The sequence below is a fragment of the Sturnira hondurensis genome, unplaced genomic scaffold (assembly GCF_014824575.4).
Source record: "Sturnira hondurensis isolate 20B ecotype Veracruz unplaced genomic scaffold, ASM1482457v3 Scaffold0020601, whole genome shotgun sequence".
Taxonomy (NCBI): domain Eukaryota; kingdom Metazoa; phylum Chordata; class Mammalia; order Chiroptera; family Phyllostomidae; genus Sturnira; species Sturnira hondurensis.
Genome location: NW_028093232.1, coordinates 2,790,380 through 2,807,948, shown reverse-complemented (window position 1 = coordinate 2,807,948; position 17,569 = coordinate 2,790,380). Strand labels below are relative to the sequence as shown.

Here is a 17,569-nt window from a genome sequence, read left to right as displayed (position 1 = left end):
GACATTTTAAATCAGATGGTTAAAGAAGGCTCCCTGCAAAGGTGACATCCGAGCAAAGACTTGAAAGAAGCACATCTTACTGTAGGAGTTTGTATCAATTGTAGTAAGCACCTCAAGTGTCAAATGTCAAATGTTCATCAGCAAGGCAATGGCTAAGTGGACCGGGATTATGTTCACACTGCAACAGTTTCTAAAATAATGAGGTCCAGCCCTGGCTGGTGTAGCTGGGTGGATTGAGCACAGGCTGTGAACTAAAGGGTTGCAGGTTCGATTCCCAGTCAAGGCACATGCCTAGGTTGTGGGCCAAGTCCCCAATGGGGCCGTGTAAGAGGCAACCACACATTGATGTTTCTCTCCCTTTCTTTCTCCCTCCCTTCCCCTCTCTCTAAAAATAAATAAATAAAATTGTTTTAAAACATTATTAATAGTGAGGTCCATATAAATACATTTTTTTCATAAGAAAACCTCCAAGACAGTTTATGGAGTGACTTCTGGAAAGTCTGTCATCCTTATATTGGGTCAAGGCCTGTCCGCCAAAGCCTCCACCCTCTGCTCTGACCTCCTTGCATGGGTCAGCCTTCCAGAGAGCTGCAAGCAGAGATGGTAGCCACATCCCCTCCTCCGTGGTTCTGGAAGCCAGGCTTCTCTCCTGCTTGACCTCCTGGTGGAGTGGGGGACCTGGGTGAGGAGAGTGGGGTTCTAGGAACCCCAGTTGAATCTGGGGCTCATCAGAGGTATTGACAGGTGTGAGAGTTGGGGGTGGGTCACAGAGGGTCCCTAGGATGTACCAACTTCAGTCCAGCCCACCCCATGGGACTCTAACCTCCCACAACCCTCTCTTCTCCAGCCCTGACCAGTTTCGAGGTGGTGATTCAGTATGGCCTGGCCACACCTGAGGGCCTGGCAGTAGACTGGATTGCTGGCAACATTTACTGGGTCGAAAGTAACCTGGACCAGATTGAGGTGGCCAAGCTGGATGGTACCCTCCGGACCACCCTGCTGGCTGGTGACATTGAGCACCCAAGGGCAATTGCACTGGATCCCCGGGACGGGTGAGGACCCTGCCTAGCCCTGTGCTGGCCCATGGCTCCCCAAAGCCTCGTTCAGCCCGGCCAGAGACCCCCATCTCCTCAGTGCTACTCGACCCCCTCAGCCCTTTCCCCAGGATGGCACCACAACCCGTCCCCCAGGCCCCTGACCCTGGCCCTCCTGACCTGCTCCCCACTCCCCAGGATCCTGTTTTGGACAGACTGGGATGCCAGCCTGCCCCGAATTGAGGCAGCCTCCATGAGTGGGGCTGGACGCCGCACCATCCACCGGGAGACCGGCTCAGGCGGCTGGCCCAACGGGCTCACTGTGGACTACCTAGAGAAGCGCATCCTCTGGATCGACGCCAGGTCAGTGCCCCCCACCAGCCCTGGGAGGTCTTCATCTGCCCCTCCCTTCCAGGGCCGGGGGGGGGAGCCTGGGTCCCAGAACCTGGCAGTGGGGAGGGTGATAAGAAGGCTTGAAGGAGTTAGATCCAGAACCAGGGCAGCCAAGGGCGGGACTACAGGGCTGCAAGGAAGAGAGAGACAGGGCTAGGGGACAGGTGGCGATGGAAGAAGGTAGAGGCCAGCAGTCAGGCTGCTCCGAGGGCTGAAGTGCAACCTCCTGCCCTCACGGATCCGTGCACTCTCCTGCGGGGCTCTGTCTGCCCGGGGAAAGGGGGAACTTTCTCTAATTGGCCTCCGCAGAGAGGGGTGCCTCTTTCTAACCTTCGCCAAAGCACTGTGCGCTAGTGGCTGCCCTGGGGAGAAGTGCCAGGAGTGTGGGAGTTGGTGACTGGGGGTTGGGGCCCTAGATCGGGCCCCACACGGTCCCGCTGCTCCGTCATTCTGTTTGCCTTCTCTGGCCAGGAGGGTTGGCGGGAGGGTTGGCAGTGTGCTGAGGTGGGGGCTGTGGGCCAGGGCCCGGGCGGGGTGCCCTGGGCAGGGCGCCCTGAGGCTGCCATCCCTACCAGCACCCTCACTCTGCCCTGACCACGCTCTCAGGTCAGATGCCATCTACTCAGCCCGTTACGACGGCTCCGGCCACATGGAGGTGCTGCGGGGACACGAGTTCCTGTCGCACCCGTTTGCAGTGACACTGTACGGGGGGGAGGTATACTGGACAGACTGGCGAACGAACACGCTGGCCAAGGCCAACAAGTGGACTGGCCACAATGTCACCGTGGTGCAGAGAACCAATACCCAGCCCTTTGACCTGCAGGTGTACCACCCCTCCCGACAGCCCATGGGTAAGGGCCCGGAGGAGCCCTCGGCCTCGTTTGAGGCCCTTAGGAGAGGAGAGGGTGATGGGAACACGTGGGGGTCTGAGCTGGAACGGGGTGGGGGGGCAGCCTGCTTACAGAGAAGGGCTGGCAGCAGGTGGCACTGAAACAGGGATGATGAAAAGGGGTGAAGAAGGGGTGTTCAGGTGAGAAAGGCCAGGGAGGGGCCTGGAAGTCATAGGCTGTTCTCGTATCTCCTCGCCCCCCACACCCAGCTCCCAACCCCTGTGAGGCCAATGGGGGCCGTGGCCCCTGCTCCCACCTGTGTCTTATCAACTACAACCGGACAGTGTCCTGCGCCTGTCCCCACCTCATGAAGCTCCACAAGGACAACACCACCTGCTATGGTAGGAGGTCCCCCCTGCAGGGCCAGGGGTAGGTTGAGGCTGCAGAGGAGGGGTCAGTGCCCAGGCTTCAGTCTGTCGGGGAGCCTCCAGGGCCCACCTCTAGGGCGGGGAAGGCTGGGGCTCCGGCAGGGGGCCATACCCTGGGGGGCACTTCTTGATTGCCAAGGGTCAGCAGCGAATGGCAGGAACAGGAGGGGCCCTCCTCTGGGTGGGAAGCACGGAGGCAGGGGCTGCCCGCAGTGACCTGCCCGTGCTCCACAGAGTTTAAGAAGTTCCTGCTGTACGCACGTCAGATGGAGATCCGGGGAGTGGACCTGGACGCCCCCTACTACAACTACATCATCTCCTTCACGGTGCCCGACATCGACAACGTCACGGCGCTGGACTACGATGCCCGCGAGCAGCGCGTGTACTGGTCCGACGTGCGGACACAGGCCATCAAGAGGGCCTTCATCAACGGCACTGGCGTGGAGACCGTCGTCTCTGCAGGTTCCGTCTGGACCCTGCCAGGCCCCTGTGGGAGGGAGCACTCCTCCCCCCCCGCCCTCGCTCCCTACCCTGCCCACCCCCGTGCCCACTTCCCGTGTCCCCCTGGGTCCTCGAAGCACTCCAGCCCAGTTTTCTGATCCCTGTTCCCGCAGAAATCAGGCTGCCCCCACCCCCGACCTCTGCCCTGCAAACCCCAACCACTGCCTCCCCACTGTGCCCCCAGACCTGCCAAATGCCCATGGGCTGGCTGTGGACTGGGTGTCCCGGAACCTGTTCTGGACGAGCTATGACACCAACAAGAAGCAGATTAACGTGGCCCGGCTGGACGGCTCCTTCAAGAACGCGGTGGTACAGGGCCTGGAGCAGCCCCACGGTGTGGTCGTCCACCCGCTTCGTGGGTGGGTTTCAGGCCGGGGTTCGGGAGTGTGGGTGCGGGTGGGGAAGAAGAGGACTCTGAGCCTCCCCTGCCCACACCCCTCCCTCCCCCAGGAAGCTCTACTGGACGGATGGCGACAACATCAGCATGGCCAATATGGACGGCAGCAACCGCACCCTGCTCTTCAGTGGCCAGAAGGGCCCTGTGGGTATGCACTTGCCCCTCTGCCCCCCGCACTCCTAGCTTAGTGCGTGTCCTTGCCACCCTCCCGCCCAAACCACATGCCCCTCGCACGTTCCTGGGCGAGCAGTGGCTGGGGCCGGTGTCATACTCCCCACCCGCCCTCTTCCAGGCCTGGCTATTGACTTCCCTGAGAGCAAACTGTACTGGATCAGCTCCGGGAACCACACCATCAACCGCTGCAATCTGGATGGGAGTGGGCTCGAGGTCATTGACACCATGCGGAACCAGCTGGGCAAGGCCACGGCGCTGGCCATCATGGGTGAGGGCCACTGGTTGGGAGCAGGGACAGGAGCAGGCCAGGCGAGGCTGGGCTGGCTGGGAAGGTGGGAGCTGGCCCGGGGGAAGCCTGCTCAACCTGCCAGGCCCTTCGGGAAAACTGGGCGGGGTAGGTGGAGGGCCTTTCCCAGGGTCTCATTGCCCCCTGCTGCTCCAGGGGACAAGCTGTGGTGGGCAGATCAGGTGTCGGAGAAAATGGGCACATGCAACAAGGCTGACGGCTCGGGCTCCGTGGTTCTGCGGAACAGCACCACCCTCGTGATGCACATGAAGGTCTATGATGAGAGCATCCAGCTGGGTGAGCCAGGGGCAAGGGGCAGAGGGTGTGGGATGGGAGTCAGAGGTCAAGGCTGCAGCCAGCAGTGGCTGCAGGAGCCCCTGGGCAAGCTAGTGTGCGGGAACGAAAATGGGATGGGCTCCGCTCGCTGTGCAAAGGGGCTCCCCTTTCTGATTCTCACTGAAGCACCATGTAGGCTCACAGCCACCCTGACCACTGCACTGGGGCCGAGACAGCAGGGTTGGGTGGTGACTCCCACAAGGTCCTTTGGGACAGTGAGACAGGGTGAGACAGTGTCTCCCTGTGCAGCACGAGCCGGACACTGAGGTCCCAAGGAGGGCTGCTAACCCTTTTATGCTGCCCCCCCTCAGGGCACGAGAGCACCAACCCCTGCAGTGTCAACAACGGGGACTGCTCCCAGCTCTGCCTGCCCACATCGGAGTCCACCCGCTCCTGCATGTGCACGGCCGGCTACAGCCTCCGGAGTGGCCAGCAGGCCTGTGAAGGTCAGTGCCTCTGCCCCCCTCCCCACTTTGTCCCAGGTCCCCGGCACCCATTGGTCCTGCTCCGTAGCCCCGCTCCTGTCCTCACCGTGCCAGTAGGACTGCTCTGGTCTTGTGTTATTAAGGGCCTCTGAGTTGGATGCTTAGTAAGTAAGCCCTTCTGTGCTGGGTGCTGCGGGGGCAGCCAGGGGACAACAGTCCCTGTCCCTGTGCTCTGCAGCCTCAACCACAAGGGGGGCTGATATGTAGGTGACACTGGATCACGAAGTAGCTCCTATTTCAGTAGGATTTTGGAGAAACAGACGTCAAAAGGCAGTGCCAGGGCCGCCTCCATGGAATGGGTGTGCTGTGGGCTAGGTTGTCTTGGACGAGTGGGGTGCGAGTGTGTGGCTCAAAGGAGAAAGGCTGACATACCAGGCACACGGTCCAGCAGCAAGAGGGTGTGTGGGGGGCCCTGAGGTGACAGGCCCAGATGGCGAGCAGGGTGTAGGGGAGTCATGGTGATGGGCTGTGTAGGAGGGCAGGACAGGCAGGACCACGGGGTCTCAGCCAGGTCTGCCTGGAAAGCCCAGTTTGGGGCAGATTAACCTGGCTGCACAGAGCCAGCTGAATGGGGGAGGGAGACACTGAGGCAGTTAGACCTGTTAGGAGACTGTCAGAGTAACCCTGGTATTAGGAGATGGGGCCTGGGCTGGGACCAAAGAGAAGGGATAGAACCCGGAGACGTTTCACAAAAACTCGTGGCTTCTGTGAGAGCCTGCCCCCGACAGCGTTTCCCAAAGTGCATTCCTGGGCACCTGCCTCTTTGATGTGGGTGGATGTTTCAGAAACTAACACGGGACTGAACAAAATGTTAAAAGTTGGGTTTCTTGCTATAGAATGTCTGAGAGCCTTGAATCTGCTCATCTGCACTGAACATTTTTCAAGAAAAGACTAGTGGAGTTTCCCCCAACTCACTCAACCATGAATCTTTTTTTTTTCATGGAGCCTAAGCAACCTGGCCCATTTGGGGATTCATTTGAGGACACACTGTATCAAGTGATAAAGGCAACAGAGGGTTCTGGAATGCGTGAATATGACGCCTCGTAAGAAATGGGAAACCAGCGTGAGGCTGGCTCAGGAGCAAGCTGTTGGGAATGTTGAGTTTCGGGTGTTAGAGATAGGAGAGGACAAAGAGGAAACTTGGGCGGAAATCTAAATTTGGGAGTCCTGCAGTATGATTACCTTGTCTGAAACTTCCCAGATCCTCCGTAATGCTTCGAGGGGTGCAGGGTTTTATCAAGGGTAGCAGGACCCCAGGTCGGAGCATAGGGAGAGACAGCCAGGCCTCTGCTGCCCTCTGGTGGGACGCTAGAGGTCTTGCAGGTAGTTTCCCAGCGCATGTTCCTTTCCTGACTCCCAGCCCAGGCTGGGGGGTGTGTGTGTCTGTGTGTGTGTGTGTGTGTGTGTCTGTGTGTCTGTGTGTGTGTGTGTCTGTGTGTGTGTCTGTGTGTGTCTGTGTGTGTGTGTCTGTGTGTGTGTGTGTCTGTGTGTGTGTGTCTGTGTGTGTGTGTGTGTGTCTATGTGTCTGTGTGTGTGTGTGTGTGTGTATGGAGAGGGAAGAATGATAGCTGGGAGAAAGATATCAAAGGGGATGCAAAGGAGGGATGCAGGTTTGAGAATGACAGAAGCCATTCTCAAAGAGGTGTCCATGAGGCCCATGCCTGAAGGATTCTTGTTTCAGGTGTGGGCTCTTTTCTCCTGTACTCTGTGCATGAGGGAATCCGAGGAATCCCCCTGGATCCCAATGACAAGTCAGACGCGCTGGTCCCCGTGTCGGGGACTTCCCTGGCTGTCGGCATCGACTTCCATGCAGGTGAGCCATTTGGTGGCAGGGCATGACCTTTGAGGGTGCTGTGCTCTTGGGGGTCCAGTGTCAGGTGGCCTGACCTCAGCTGGACAGGGCACTCACACACAGCTGCCCCCACCCCTCTCTAGCTGCCTTTCCAAGCCCCCTGTGCCCCAGCACTCACTCACCTCTGTCCCGACCTGACACGAGTTTGATCCCATATTGGCTTCTTCACCTCCAGAAAATGACACCATTTACTGGGTGGACATGGGCCTCAGCACCATCAGCCGAGCTAAGCGAGATCAGACGTGGCGCGAGGATGTGGTGACCAATGGCATTGGGCGTGTGGAGGGCATCGCAGTGGACTGGATTGCAGGTGAGCCATGGCAGAATGTGGGGCTCCAGGTGAGGCAGAGGATGGTGGGAAGTGGGTGCAGAAGGAGGGATCTGAGGAGAAGGGGCAGGCACAAGCAGATAGGGGGCAGCAGGGGCAACGGAGGGCTGGGAGGGGACCAGGTATTCGTGCCCCCACCCCACCCACCAAGTGCCCACCTCCTCCTCCTCAGGCAACATCTACTGGACAGACCAGGGCTTCGACGTCATCGAGGTCGCCCGGCTCAATGGCTCTTTCCGCTACGTGGTCATCTCCCAGGGTCTGGACAAGCCCCGGGCTATCACTGTCCACCCAGAGAAGGGGTGAGGAGCTGGACAGTCGGCCAGTCCCCATTCCTGGCTCTGGTCTGGTCTGGTCACTCTGGCCACAGCCCACATGGACAAGGGTCTCTCTCCTCCACATTTTGGTGATGGAGCCCCATGTCTTCCTCCGCCCCACAGGTACTTATTCTGGACTGAGTGGGGCCAGTACCCGCGTATCGAGCGGTCTCGGCTGGATGGCACCGAGCGGGTGGTGCTGGTTAACGTCAGCATCAGCTGGCCCAACGGCATCTCGGTGGACTACCAGGTTCGGAACCGGCTTGGCCCAGCGGTCGAGGGGTAGACCCTGTGCCCTGGGTGAAAACTCCCCTGACCCCATGCCCTGCCCTCTGTGAGTCTCCCTGCAGTGGCTCCCCATTGGGTAGGAAGATGTGGACACAGGGAGTTATGGGGTCTTCTGGCCCAGCCCCCATCCAGAGTAGGACTCCTGCCGACCCAGATATGGTGGGGGAGGGTCACTTAGAAGTGGGAACTGGCAGGAACTCTGGAGGTCGGCAGGTCAGAGATTGGGAGGAAATGGAGGAAGGAGGAGGAGGCATGAGTAGGGGGTCAGGGCCCTGGAAGTGAGGTGGGTGCCTCCGGCCCGTAGGACGGGAAGCTGTACTGGTGTGACGCCCGGACAGACAAGATCGAGCGGATTGACCTGGAGACAGGAGAGAACCGAGAGGTGGTTCTGTCCAGCAATAACATGGACATGTTCTCCGTGTCTGTGTTTGAGGATTTCATCTACTGGAGTGACAGGTGAGGCCTCCTGTCCCGGCCTGCCCCTCTGCTCTCCGTCCCCTCCCTCCTGACCCCAGCAGAGGTCTGGATCACGGCCCCTCCCTTCCACCAGGACTCACGCCAATGGCTCCATCAAACGTGGGAGCAAAGACAATGCCACCGACTCTGTGCCCCTGCGGACAGGCATCGGCGTCCAGCTCAAAGACATCAAGGTCTTCAACCGGGATCGGCAGAAAGGTGAGGCCGGGCTCTGGGCTTGGCGGGAGAGGCCAGAAGGGCCCAGGCCTCCGAATGTGCACCCTGGAGAACCCAGAGTGAGGGGGGCTGGGGGAGAAGTAAGACCCAGAGGGGCACTTTCCAGCGGCCCCAGGGACCCAAGGGTGGAGAGCAGGAGCTGAGGAGCCCTAGGACCGACCTGGCGCTTGCGGTAGGGCCTGGAGCGCCGTCTGAACTGGGGATCCCAAGGCAGAGCAGGGTGCCACCCAGCGGAGATGACAGAGCACCAGAGAGCCTTTCCCCAAGGCAGGCCTGTCCCCCGTGACCCCTCCTTCCCCTGTGTCCTCCCCCCAGGCACCAACGTCTGTGCAGCGGCCAACGGCGGGTGCCAGCAGCTGTGCCTGTACCGGGGCAACGGGCAGCGGGCCTGCGCCTGTGCCCACGGGATGCTGGCAGAAGACGGTGCGTCCTGCCGCGAGTACGCCGGCTACCTGCTCTACTCAGAGCGCACGATCCTCAAGAGCATCCACCTGTCGGATGAGCGCAACCTCAACGCGCCTGTGCAGCCCTTCGAGGACCCCGAGCACATGAAGAACGTCATCGCCCTGGCCTTCGACTACCGAGCAGGCACCTCCCCAGGCACCCCCAACCGCATCTTCTTCAGTGACATCCACTTTGGGAACATCCAGCAGATCAACGACGATGGCACAGGGAGGGTCACCATCGTGGAGAGTAAGCCCAGATTCTGAATCTTCCCAGGGAGGGGCGCGGGGTGAAGGAGGAGCAGCCCAGACTCTGGGTAGAAGAGCTGGCAGCCCTCAGCCAGCCCGCCCTTGCCCCTCTGACTCGCGTCTGCCTCGGGTCCCTGCCAGCAGTGACAGGCTGCCAGCGGGTCACACCATGCCCACTGTAGTTCCTGAAACATTTCTTCTCCTTTGGATGCAGCCTTGGTCCCCTTCTGCATCCCCCTCTGGTCCTGGTTCGCCCCCTGGCCGCACAGAAATGGCCCCAGCTGTTCTCTGTGTGTCCAGCACTCACCACATGGGCTGCAGAGCTGGGCCAGGTTCACGCCTGGACACAGGGTTTCTGTCACCTGGGCAGGCGGCCTGTGCTCCCCAGGCCTCCATCCCTTGCCTGTAGAGAGACAGGAACACCTGAGGCAGCAGGTTTGGACGCATAGCTCAGCACAGGACACATGGTGCCTGTTCTGGAAAGGGTGGTGGGCACCACAACTGTCGTCCCAGGACAGCCTTTCAGCTGTTTGAAAACTATTTGTTCCCCTGTGGTCTTGTCTTCTCCAGGCTGGGACCCCACCCTCCCCCAGGTCCTTCGACTCATTCATTTGTTCATTTATTCGCTCATTCGTTTCTTCATTCACCCCACCCATAAAGACCTGCCAGACACTGAACTAGGTGTCGGGTATACGGTGGTGATAAGAACAGACCTGTCTTTTCAGCCTCCCCTGGAAACTTTCTGCTTCACGTAGTCCAGTCCACATGTCTGTGTAAAAATGTAGTATCCGAAACGGAACTCGATACTCTGCAATCTGGGCTGGATCGGGAGAGACTGGCAGAGCATTCCCTCCCTTCGGGCCATTGTTCAGGCTACAGTGCTTCCATTAAGGAGGCCTTCTGGCAACCGTGCGGTCACACAGCGTGAGGCCCCTAAAACCCCAAAGTCTTTTTCTCTTAAAGACTAGTGCACTGTCTCTCTCTCACTGTGCACTTCATTCTTTAACCTGAGCCCTGGATGGTGTGGCTCAGTGGATTGAGCGCTGGCCTGTGAATCAAAAGGTCTCTGGTTCGATTCACGGTCAGGATGCATGCCTGAATTGCAGGCCAAGTCCCCTGTTGGGGGCGTGTGAGGGGCAACTGATCGCACGTCAATGTTTCTCTCCTCTCCCTTTCTCCCTCCCTTCTTCTCTCTCTAAAAATAACGTCTTAAATTTTTTTTAAAATCCTTTCACCTGAGTTTAAGATGTCTACAAAATGATCTAGTTCAGGGTCTTTTTTAATTAAGAAGCTCCCCAGTCCTGCCCAAGTAGGATTTGATTTACTGAAACCCAGTTCACACCCAACACGGCAGAACCCGAGCTCCAGGGAGGTCTGGCTGCAGCTTGGAATCGGGCATGCCCAGCAGTGGGGGGTGCAGGAAGAAGGGTCCTGCAGGCAGCCTGTGCATCATTCGGGTGGGAAACAGCGATCCCACGGGGTTTGGGGGCACCAGGGGCTGTGCCCCCACCAGCTCCCCAGGTCCTACACATCTCTTCCAACATAAGGCAGGGACATGGATGCCCCAGGCTATCTGTGCGCACCCCTTGGCCCCGCATTCTGGCCCCATCCCAACTCATGGCTCTTCCTTTCTCCTCATAGATGTGGGCTCGGTGGAAGGCCTGGCCTATCACCGTGGCTGGGACACTCTCTACTGGACAAGTTACACAACGTCCACCATCACCCGCCACACGGTGGACCAGACCCGCACAGGGGCCTTCGAGCGGGAGACAGTCATCACCATGTCGGGAGACGACCATCCGAGGGCCTTTGTGCTGGACGAATGCCAGAAGTGAGTTAGTTCCGAGGCATGAGGGGGGCACTCACAGAGGGGCAGAAACTGCCCCATGCGGGCCTGGGCAGGAGGGGCAGAAGAGGGGGGCTCTAACCTGAACTCAGCCGCTTCCTTGCTATGTGAACTTGGACCAGCTACCTGACCTCTCGAGCTTCAGTTTCCTCCTCTGTCATATGAGGATGATGGTATTTCAAGAGCCTGAACCCTGGGGAGGATCAGAACGGGGGCTGTGGAGGGCCTTCTGACTGGCTGATTGTTTGATTCGTTCATCAGAGAGCCATGTTCAGGCATGTAGTTGGCCCTGTGCGTTTCTCAGACTCCCAGCTTCAGGCAAAAGCTGTTCACTGAGCACCTTTTGTGTGGACACCTTGACTTGGGCCCATTCAAGCCCCCTGGCCAGGGACAGAAACCCTGCCTGTGGGAAGCACTGAGCAGCGGCTCAGGGCTGCTGTGATGACGGAGAGGCGCTGTGGAGGCGGCGGGCTGGCACAGGGCCTACGGGTGGAAAGGCCAGGGAAGGGCAGAACAGAAGGGGGTGCTCTGGGAAAGAGCCACAGGCGGGGGAGCTCCAGGCAGAGACAGGCCTTAAGGGACTTCCCACACCTCATCAAAAAATCCCAGTGCGGCCCTGACTGGTGTGGCTCAAAGTACGAAGTTGCCAGTTTGATTCCCAGTCAGGGCACACACCTGGGTTGCGGGTTCAGTCCCCAGTTGGCGCACATACATAAGGCAGCTGTTTCTTACATCCATGTTTTGCTCCTTTCCTTCCTTCCTCCCTTCCCCCCTCTCTAAAAAATAGATAAATAAAACCTTAAAAAGAAATCGTTCCCATGGGGGTGGGGCAGGTGGTGCAGGCCTGAGGACGGCCTAGGAGGCTGGGCTGAGGTTGCCAAGGAGTCCAGAACACGAGCTCTATAAGCCCACCGGTCGAACACAACTCCGTGGCCAGAACATCAGAGATGTCCCGCCTGGGCAGAGAGAGGAGCTGCCCAGAGGCCCTGGGGGAGGAGCATGGCAGGTGCTCAGCAAGCTGGAGACGGGACTGGCTGCTGTGCAGCTTGGTGGTTCTCAAACTCCAGGCGGCACGAGGCCGCCCTGGGGATCGCTGGTTCCCCGGCCCCACCCCAGGCCTAAGCCATCAGTCCCTGGTACTGAGGACCTGGAATCACAATCCAGTGCAGGTGGTGTGGGGACCACACTGTCACACCCGCTGGAGTGCTTCACCAGCCCTGAGGTCTTCCACATCCATCTCTGGAGCCTTACCACCCTGGAGGGGAGCGCCGCAGGGCCGACCCGCCCCACCGCCTTCTCTCCTGAAAGCAGGCAAAGAGGCTCGTTTGAGGGCAGGCTCAGAACCAAATACGCAAAGGCCTGAAATTATGGAGAAGGTCGTTCAGAAGACTTCTTGAGGGCAGGATCCATGCCTCCCTAGGACCTAGGACAAAATAGACACTCAACAGGGGTCTCCTGGATACGAGGAGAGACCATCAATAAAATAATAGAAAACAGTGGTGGAGCACTTACCGGGTGCCTTTAGGAAGAATATTAACTCACTCACTCAGTCCTCAAACCACCCTATGGGACCGGCAGCAGTGTCCGACATCACAGAGGAGGAAACTGAGGCACGGAGAAGTTGGGTCCCCAGGTGGTCAGTGGCGGAGCCGGGACAGGAACTGATGTGGCTGCTTGGCTGCGCCGTCTCAGTGAAGGCCAGTGCTCGTTCCGCAGACGCAGCGGAATGTGTGTGAGCAGACTGTGGCGGCCGGACCCTCCCCAGGAGCGGGGGCTGTGTTGGCCTTAGCAACTGGAAAGTCTCCTTTGGACATGGGGTCCAGTTCACACCCTGGACGACCCCTGGGTTCAGATCGTCTGCATGCCCTGGCTGGGCCCTCCACTCAGACCCCTTGGCCTTGACCCTCATCTGCGTGTCCCTCTCCTCCCCCAGCTTGATGTTCTGGACCAACTGGAACGAGCAGCACCCCAGCATCATGCGAGCGGCCCTGTCGGGAGCCAACGCCCTGACTCTCATCGAGAAGGACATCCGCACACCCAACGGCCTGGCCATCGACCACCGGGCAGAGAAGCTCTACTTCTCCGACGCCACCCTGGACAAGATCGAGCGGTGCGAGTACGACGGTTCCCACCGCTATGTGAGTCTCTAGGGCGGGGGGGGGGGGGGGGGGGGGGCGGGGGGGCCAGGGAGGGCGGGACCAGGGAGGTGGGGCCCGGGGTGGTTGGTCAGCCAAGGAGACCAGCTAGGCAGAGCGGCAGAAAGGGAGGCCACATGGCAGGAAGACCAGGAGAACCCGAGGAGTCCCATCCAGGCCTTCATGCTGCCACTTGGCGGTGTGGCCCTGCGCAGTTCTCCCCTTCCAGGCTAGGCTTCCTCATCAGTTAAGTGAGGGACATGGCAAGATGCCTCTGCAGGTCCTTGCCATTCTGTGACTGGGTCTAGGGGCCTGGGCCAGGGAGCCAGCTGCAGGGAGGCGGCGGCGGCGGAGACGCCCGAGCAACATCTGCGACATCTGTGACACCTGTTTCCACAGGTGATCCTGAAGTCGGAGCCAGTCCACCCGTTCGGCCTGGCTGTGTATGGCGAGCACATCTTCTGGACAGACTGGGTGAGGCGGGCTGTGCAGCGGGCCAACAAGTACGTGGGCAGCGACATGAAGATGCTGCGCGTGGACATCCCCCAACAGCCCATGGGCATCATCGCTGTGGCCAATGACACCAACAGCTGTGAGTGGGCCGCTGCCTCCAGCCTTGCCCTCCTGTCCATCCTGCCAGCACCCACGCACACGCACACTCACACCACCCTCTTCTGGTCTCACCTGAGTCTGTGGACGTCTCAGCACACATTTTCATCACTCCTCCTCCCCAGAATCAGTATTCCCCGGAGCCTGATCACACACTCGCAGCCCAGGCTTCACCTGCACCTCCCTCTGCGTCACATGCAGACATCCCCACAGTGGGCCTGGCTGACAGGGTGTCCGCTGTGCAGATCTGCAGCCTTCCCCGGCCTCCCTCACAGGCCCTGGGCCCCGCTACCACCCACGTGATCGGACCGCTCCATAGAGGTGACTCGCCGCACCTGCAATTCCATATCACTCCGCCTCAGGCGTCCCAAACTCAGGGTGCCTGGCGCTGCACCACATGCAGGTCACAGCCAGTGCCTGGAAGCCCAGTGAAGCCCTGGGATTGGGCGTGGCGTTCCGTCTGTGCCTGGCAGGCAGCTCTCTTAGCCCTCGTCCTCCCTCCCTGCCCCAGGTGAACTCTCCCCTTGCCGCCTCAACAACGAGGGCTGCCAGGACCTGTGTCTGCTCACCCACCAAGGCCACGTCAACTGCTCCTGCCGAGGAGGCCGCATCCTCCAGGAGGACTTCACCTGCCGGGGTGAGACAGGGAGTGAGGGAGGAGGGCCCCTGCGGGGGACCCTGGGCGCATGCTGGAGACCAGCTCCTCCCCAACAGCCCAGCCCCTGAACCTTTCATTAAGGAGAAACTGAGGGTGATCTCAGTTCTGGTGGGGAGAGAGGGACGGGGTGCTTGGGGCCCCAGGGCCCTGGCTCAGGAAGCTTCTCCGCCTCCCTCCGCAGCGGTGAACTCCTCTTGCCGAGCACAAGACGAGTTCGAGTGCGCCAACGGCGAGTGCATCAACTTCAGCCTGACGTGCGACGGCGTCTCCCACTGCAAGGACAAGTCAGACGAGAAGCCCTCCTACTGCAGTAAGGAGCCACCCCACCCCCCACCCCCCCCCACCCCCGCGCAGCCCCCGGCCTCCGGCCAGCAGGGCAGGGCATGGGAGTGAAAGGAGCAAAAGCTTCACGACCCAGCGCCATGGCCAAGGAGTTCTGGGAGCTCATGGAGGGCAGAGCCATTGCCCTGTGCCAGGCCCCGAGCAGGGAAACTGTTTCCGTAGAGCACACAGTTTCTCGAGGGAAACAGTGCAGGATGTCCCATCAGACGCAGACGCAGCCCTCCCCTGTAGCTCCTACCGACTCGTGGCCCCGCCCCCTACCCTCAGACTCCCGCCGCTGCAAGAAGACTTTTCGCCCGTGCAACAATGGACGCTGTGTGTCCAACATGCTGTGGTGCAACGGAGTGGATGACTGCGGGGACGGCTCTGATGAGATTCTCTGCAACAGTGAGTGGGGCGCTGCCCGGCCTTGGACCTTGCACCTCTGCCCCGCCCCCACCTGGCCGAGCTTCGGGCCCCAGGCGCGGAGGGGTCTGGTTCAGGGCACTCTGGCTGGGCCATCCTGGACCCCGCGGGGAGGACCTAGTGTGACGGCGCGTGGTGGGCACTGTTCTAGAGACGGCCTGCAGTGCGGGCGAGTTCCGCTGCCGGGATGGCACCTGCATTGGGAACTCCAGTCGCTGCAACCAGTTCGTGGACTGTGATGACGCCTCCGACGAGATGAACTGCAGTGAGTCCTTACCCCTTCCCGGGGCCTCCCTGGCTCCTGCCGTGCTGCTCCCCCATCCTGCCCAGCATCCCTCTCTGCCTCCCTCAGGCCCACAGGGGCGGCCTCAGCCCCCTCACAGCCTGCCTGTTCCCACCTGTCCTCTGCCCCCAGGCCTGAGCTCCCCTGGGATTCCGGGGGCGGGCAGTTAAGTGGAAGGCGTGGACAGCCCCCCACCTGAAGGACACCATTCCACTTTCCAAAGCACACAAAGACCTTGTGTGGCCAGCAGCAGCCTGGGATGGTGTTTGGAGGGAACTGGTGTCACCCCCTATCCCCTACCCTCGCCAGGTGCCACCGACTGCAGCAGCTACTTCCGCCTGGGGGTGAAGGGCGTGCGCTTCCAGCCCTGTGAACGGACCTCACTCTGCTATGCCCCCAGCTGGGTGTGCGATGGTGCTAACGACTGTGGGGACTACAGTGATGAGCGGGACTGCCCAGGTCCGACAGCAGTCAGTTGCACGGTGGACAGCGGGGGCTCCGAGGGAGCGGCGCCCTCATGCCTCTCTCACCCCAGGTGTGAAGCGCCCCAGATGCCCCCTGAACTACTTCGCCTGCTCCAGTGGGCGCTGCATCCCCATGAGCTGGACATGTGATAAGGAGGACGACTGTGAACGTGGAGAGGATGAGACCCATTGCAGTGAGTTACCACAGTACCCCAGTACCTGAGCGGGGCACCCAGAAGAACCACCAGGGTCCAGGGCTTCCCCAGAGCCACTGAGACCTGTCCAGGACCCTCCTCTCAGCTCCCACCCGAAAATGTCCTCCTGGGAAGAGGGCACCCAGGGCCTTCCCCACTGGGCCCCCAACTCAGACCCTCAAGAGAGAGGGGTCATCTTCCTAGCTCCTGTTGAGCCCCCACAGAGGGTGCTGTGGGTCCCTCTCCCATCCACCCTGTGGTACCTGCCTGCCCCGATGCATGACCTACTGCCCCTCCCCCATCTAACTGTGGCCCCTGACCGCCCCAGACAAGTTCTGCTCAGAGGCCCAGTTTGAGTGCCAGAACCATCGCTGCATCTCCAAGCAGTGGCTGTGTGACGGCAGTGATGACTGCGGGGACGGCTCAGACGAGGCAGCTCACTGTGGTGAGGGGGGCCTGGTGCTGGCTGGGGAGGTGCCTGGGAGGGACAGGCCCCCGCCCCACACACACGGCCTCTCGCAGGAGGGACAGCACAGCAGCAGGACGACCCCCAGCTGCTCCTGAGTCAGCAGTTCCCTGTTCCTTCCACAGAAGGCAAGACGTGCGGCCCCAACTCCTTCTCCTGCCCGGGCACCCACGTGTGCGTCCCAGAGCGCTGGCTCTGTGACGGAGACAAGGACTGCGCGGATGGCGCCGATGAGAGCGTCACAGCCGGCTGCTGTGAGTCAGCGGGGGGGTGGACAGCAAGTAGCACTGTCTCACTTTGCACAAGGGGACCCCCAGGCCAAGAAGAGGAAGTGCGGCAGCAGGGGTCCCCCAGGTGGTTAGTGGCACAGCCCTGTCTGCGTGGAACCCTCCAGGGCCCTGCCTATTCTACCACCTGGGCCACAGGGAGGTCTGGGGGCTGACGATCAGTGGCTGGCCCGGGGCACTGAGGGGCCGTGTCCACCTCCTTCCACAGTGTACAACAGCACCTGCGACGACCGCGAGTTCATGTGCCAGAACCGCCAGTGCATCCCCAAGCACTTCGTGTGCGACCACGACCGAGACTGCGCCGACGGCTCCGACGAGTCCCCCGAGTGCGGTGAGCCGGGGCTGTGGGGGGGCATAGGTCCTGCCTGCGCTGGGACAGGCTGTGCCCAGGCCGCCGCCTCACCCGCCCCTGCTCCCCCAGAGTACCCGACCTGCGGCCCCAACGAGTTCCGCTGCGCCAACGGCCGCTGCCTGAGCTCCCGCCAGTGGGAGTGCGACGGGGAAAACGACTGCCATGACCAGAGCGATGAGGCTCCCGCGAACCCGCACTGCACCAGCCCAGGTGGGCTGGCGCCCGCTCCCCGCTCCCCGCCCACATCCGTCCCCGGGACCCCGCTGACCCGCCGCCTCTGCCCCTCCCCAGAGCACAAGTGCTACGCCCCTTCGCAGTTCCTGTGCAGCAGCGGGCGCTGCGTGGCCGAGGCGCTGCTGTGCAATGGCCAGGACGACTGTGGCGACGGCTCGGACGAGCGGGGCTGCCATGTCAACGAGTGTCTCAGCCCCAAGCTCAGCGGCTGCAGCCAGGAGTGCGAAGACCTCAAGATCGGCTTCAAGGTGTGCCCGCCC

At 60.8% G+C, this 17,569-nt stretch overlaps 1 protein-coding gene across 1 annotated transcript in view; it reads left to right on the top strand.

Moving 5' to 3' along the window:
* LRP1 (LDL receptor related protein 1) overlaps positions 1-17,569 on the top strand; it is a 79,568-nt gene that overhangs the window by 45,706 nt on the left and 16,293 nt on the right. The window contains exons 25-55 of the mRNA XM_037030030.1: positions 848-1,052; positions 1,233-1,397; positions 2,034-2,278; positions 2,527-2,658; positions 2,920-3,147; positions 3,371-3,545; positions 3,637-3,731; positions 3,876-4,025; positions 4,200-4,340; positions 4,691-4,825; positions 6,546-6,677; positions 6,892-7,026; positions 7,217-7,346; positions 7,485-7,611; positions 7,954-8,105; positions 8,200-8,324; positions 8,658-9,035; positions 10,676-10,865; positions 12,814-13,018; positions 13,415-13,607; positions 14,136-14,261; positions 14,464-14,592; positions 14,892-15,011; positions 15,181-15,294; positions 15,622-15,771; positions 15,848-15,970; positions 16,299-16,415; positions 16,562-16,690; positions 16,932-17,054; positions 17,145-17,285; positions 17,367-17,557. Of these exons, the coding sequence (XP_036885925.1) occupies positions 848-1,052; positions 1,233-1,397; positions 2,034-2,278; positions 2,527-2,658; positions 2,920-3,147; positions 3,371-3,545; positions 3,637-3,731; positions 3,876-4,025; positions 4,200-4,340; positions 4,691-4,825; positions 6,546-6,677; positions 6,892-7,026; positions 7,217-7,346; positions 7,485-7,611; positions 7,954-8,105; positions 8,200-8,324; positions 8,658-9,035; positions 10,676-10,865; positions 12,814-13,018; positions 13,415-13,607; positions 14,136-14,261; positions 14,464-14,592; positions 14,892-15,011; positions 15,181-15,294; positions 15,622-15,771; positions 15,848-15,970; positions 16,299-16,415; positions 16,562-16,690; positions 16,932-17,054; positions 17,145-17,285; positions 17,367-17,557 (4,901 nt within the window). The remainder of the gene's footprint in view (positions 1-847; positions 1,053-1,232; positions 1,398-2,033; positions 2,279-2,526; positions 2,659-2,919; positions 3,148-3,370; positions 3,546-3,636; positions 3,732-3,875; positions 4,026-4,199; positions 4,341-4,690; positions 4,826-6,545; positions 6,678-6,891; positions 7,027-7,216; positions 7,347-7,484; positions 7,612-7,953; positions 8,106-8,199; positions 8,325-8,657; positions 9,036-10,675; positions 10,866-12,813; positions 13,019-13,414; positions 13,608-14,135; positions 14,262-14,463; positions 14,593-14,891; positions 15,012-15,180; positions 15,295-15,621; positions 15,772-15,847; positions 15,971-16,298; positions 16,416-16,561; positions 16,691-16,931; positions 17,055-17,144; positions 17,286-17,366; positions 17,558-17,569) is intronic.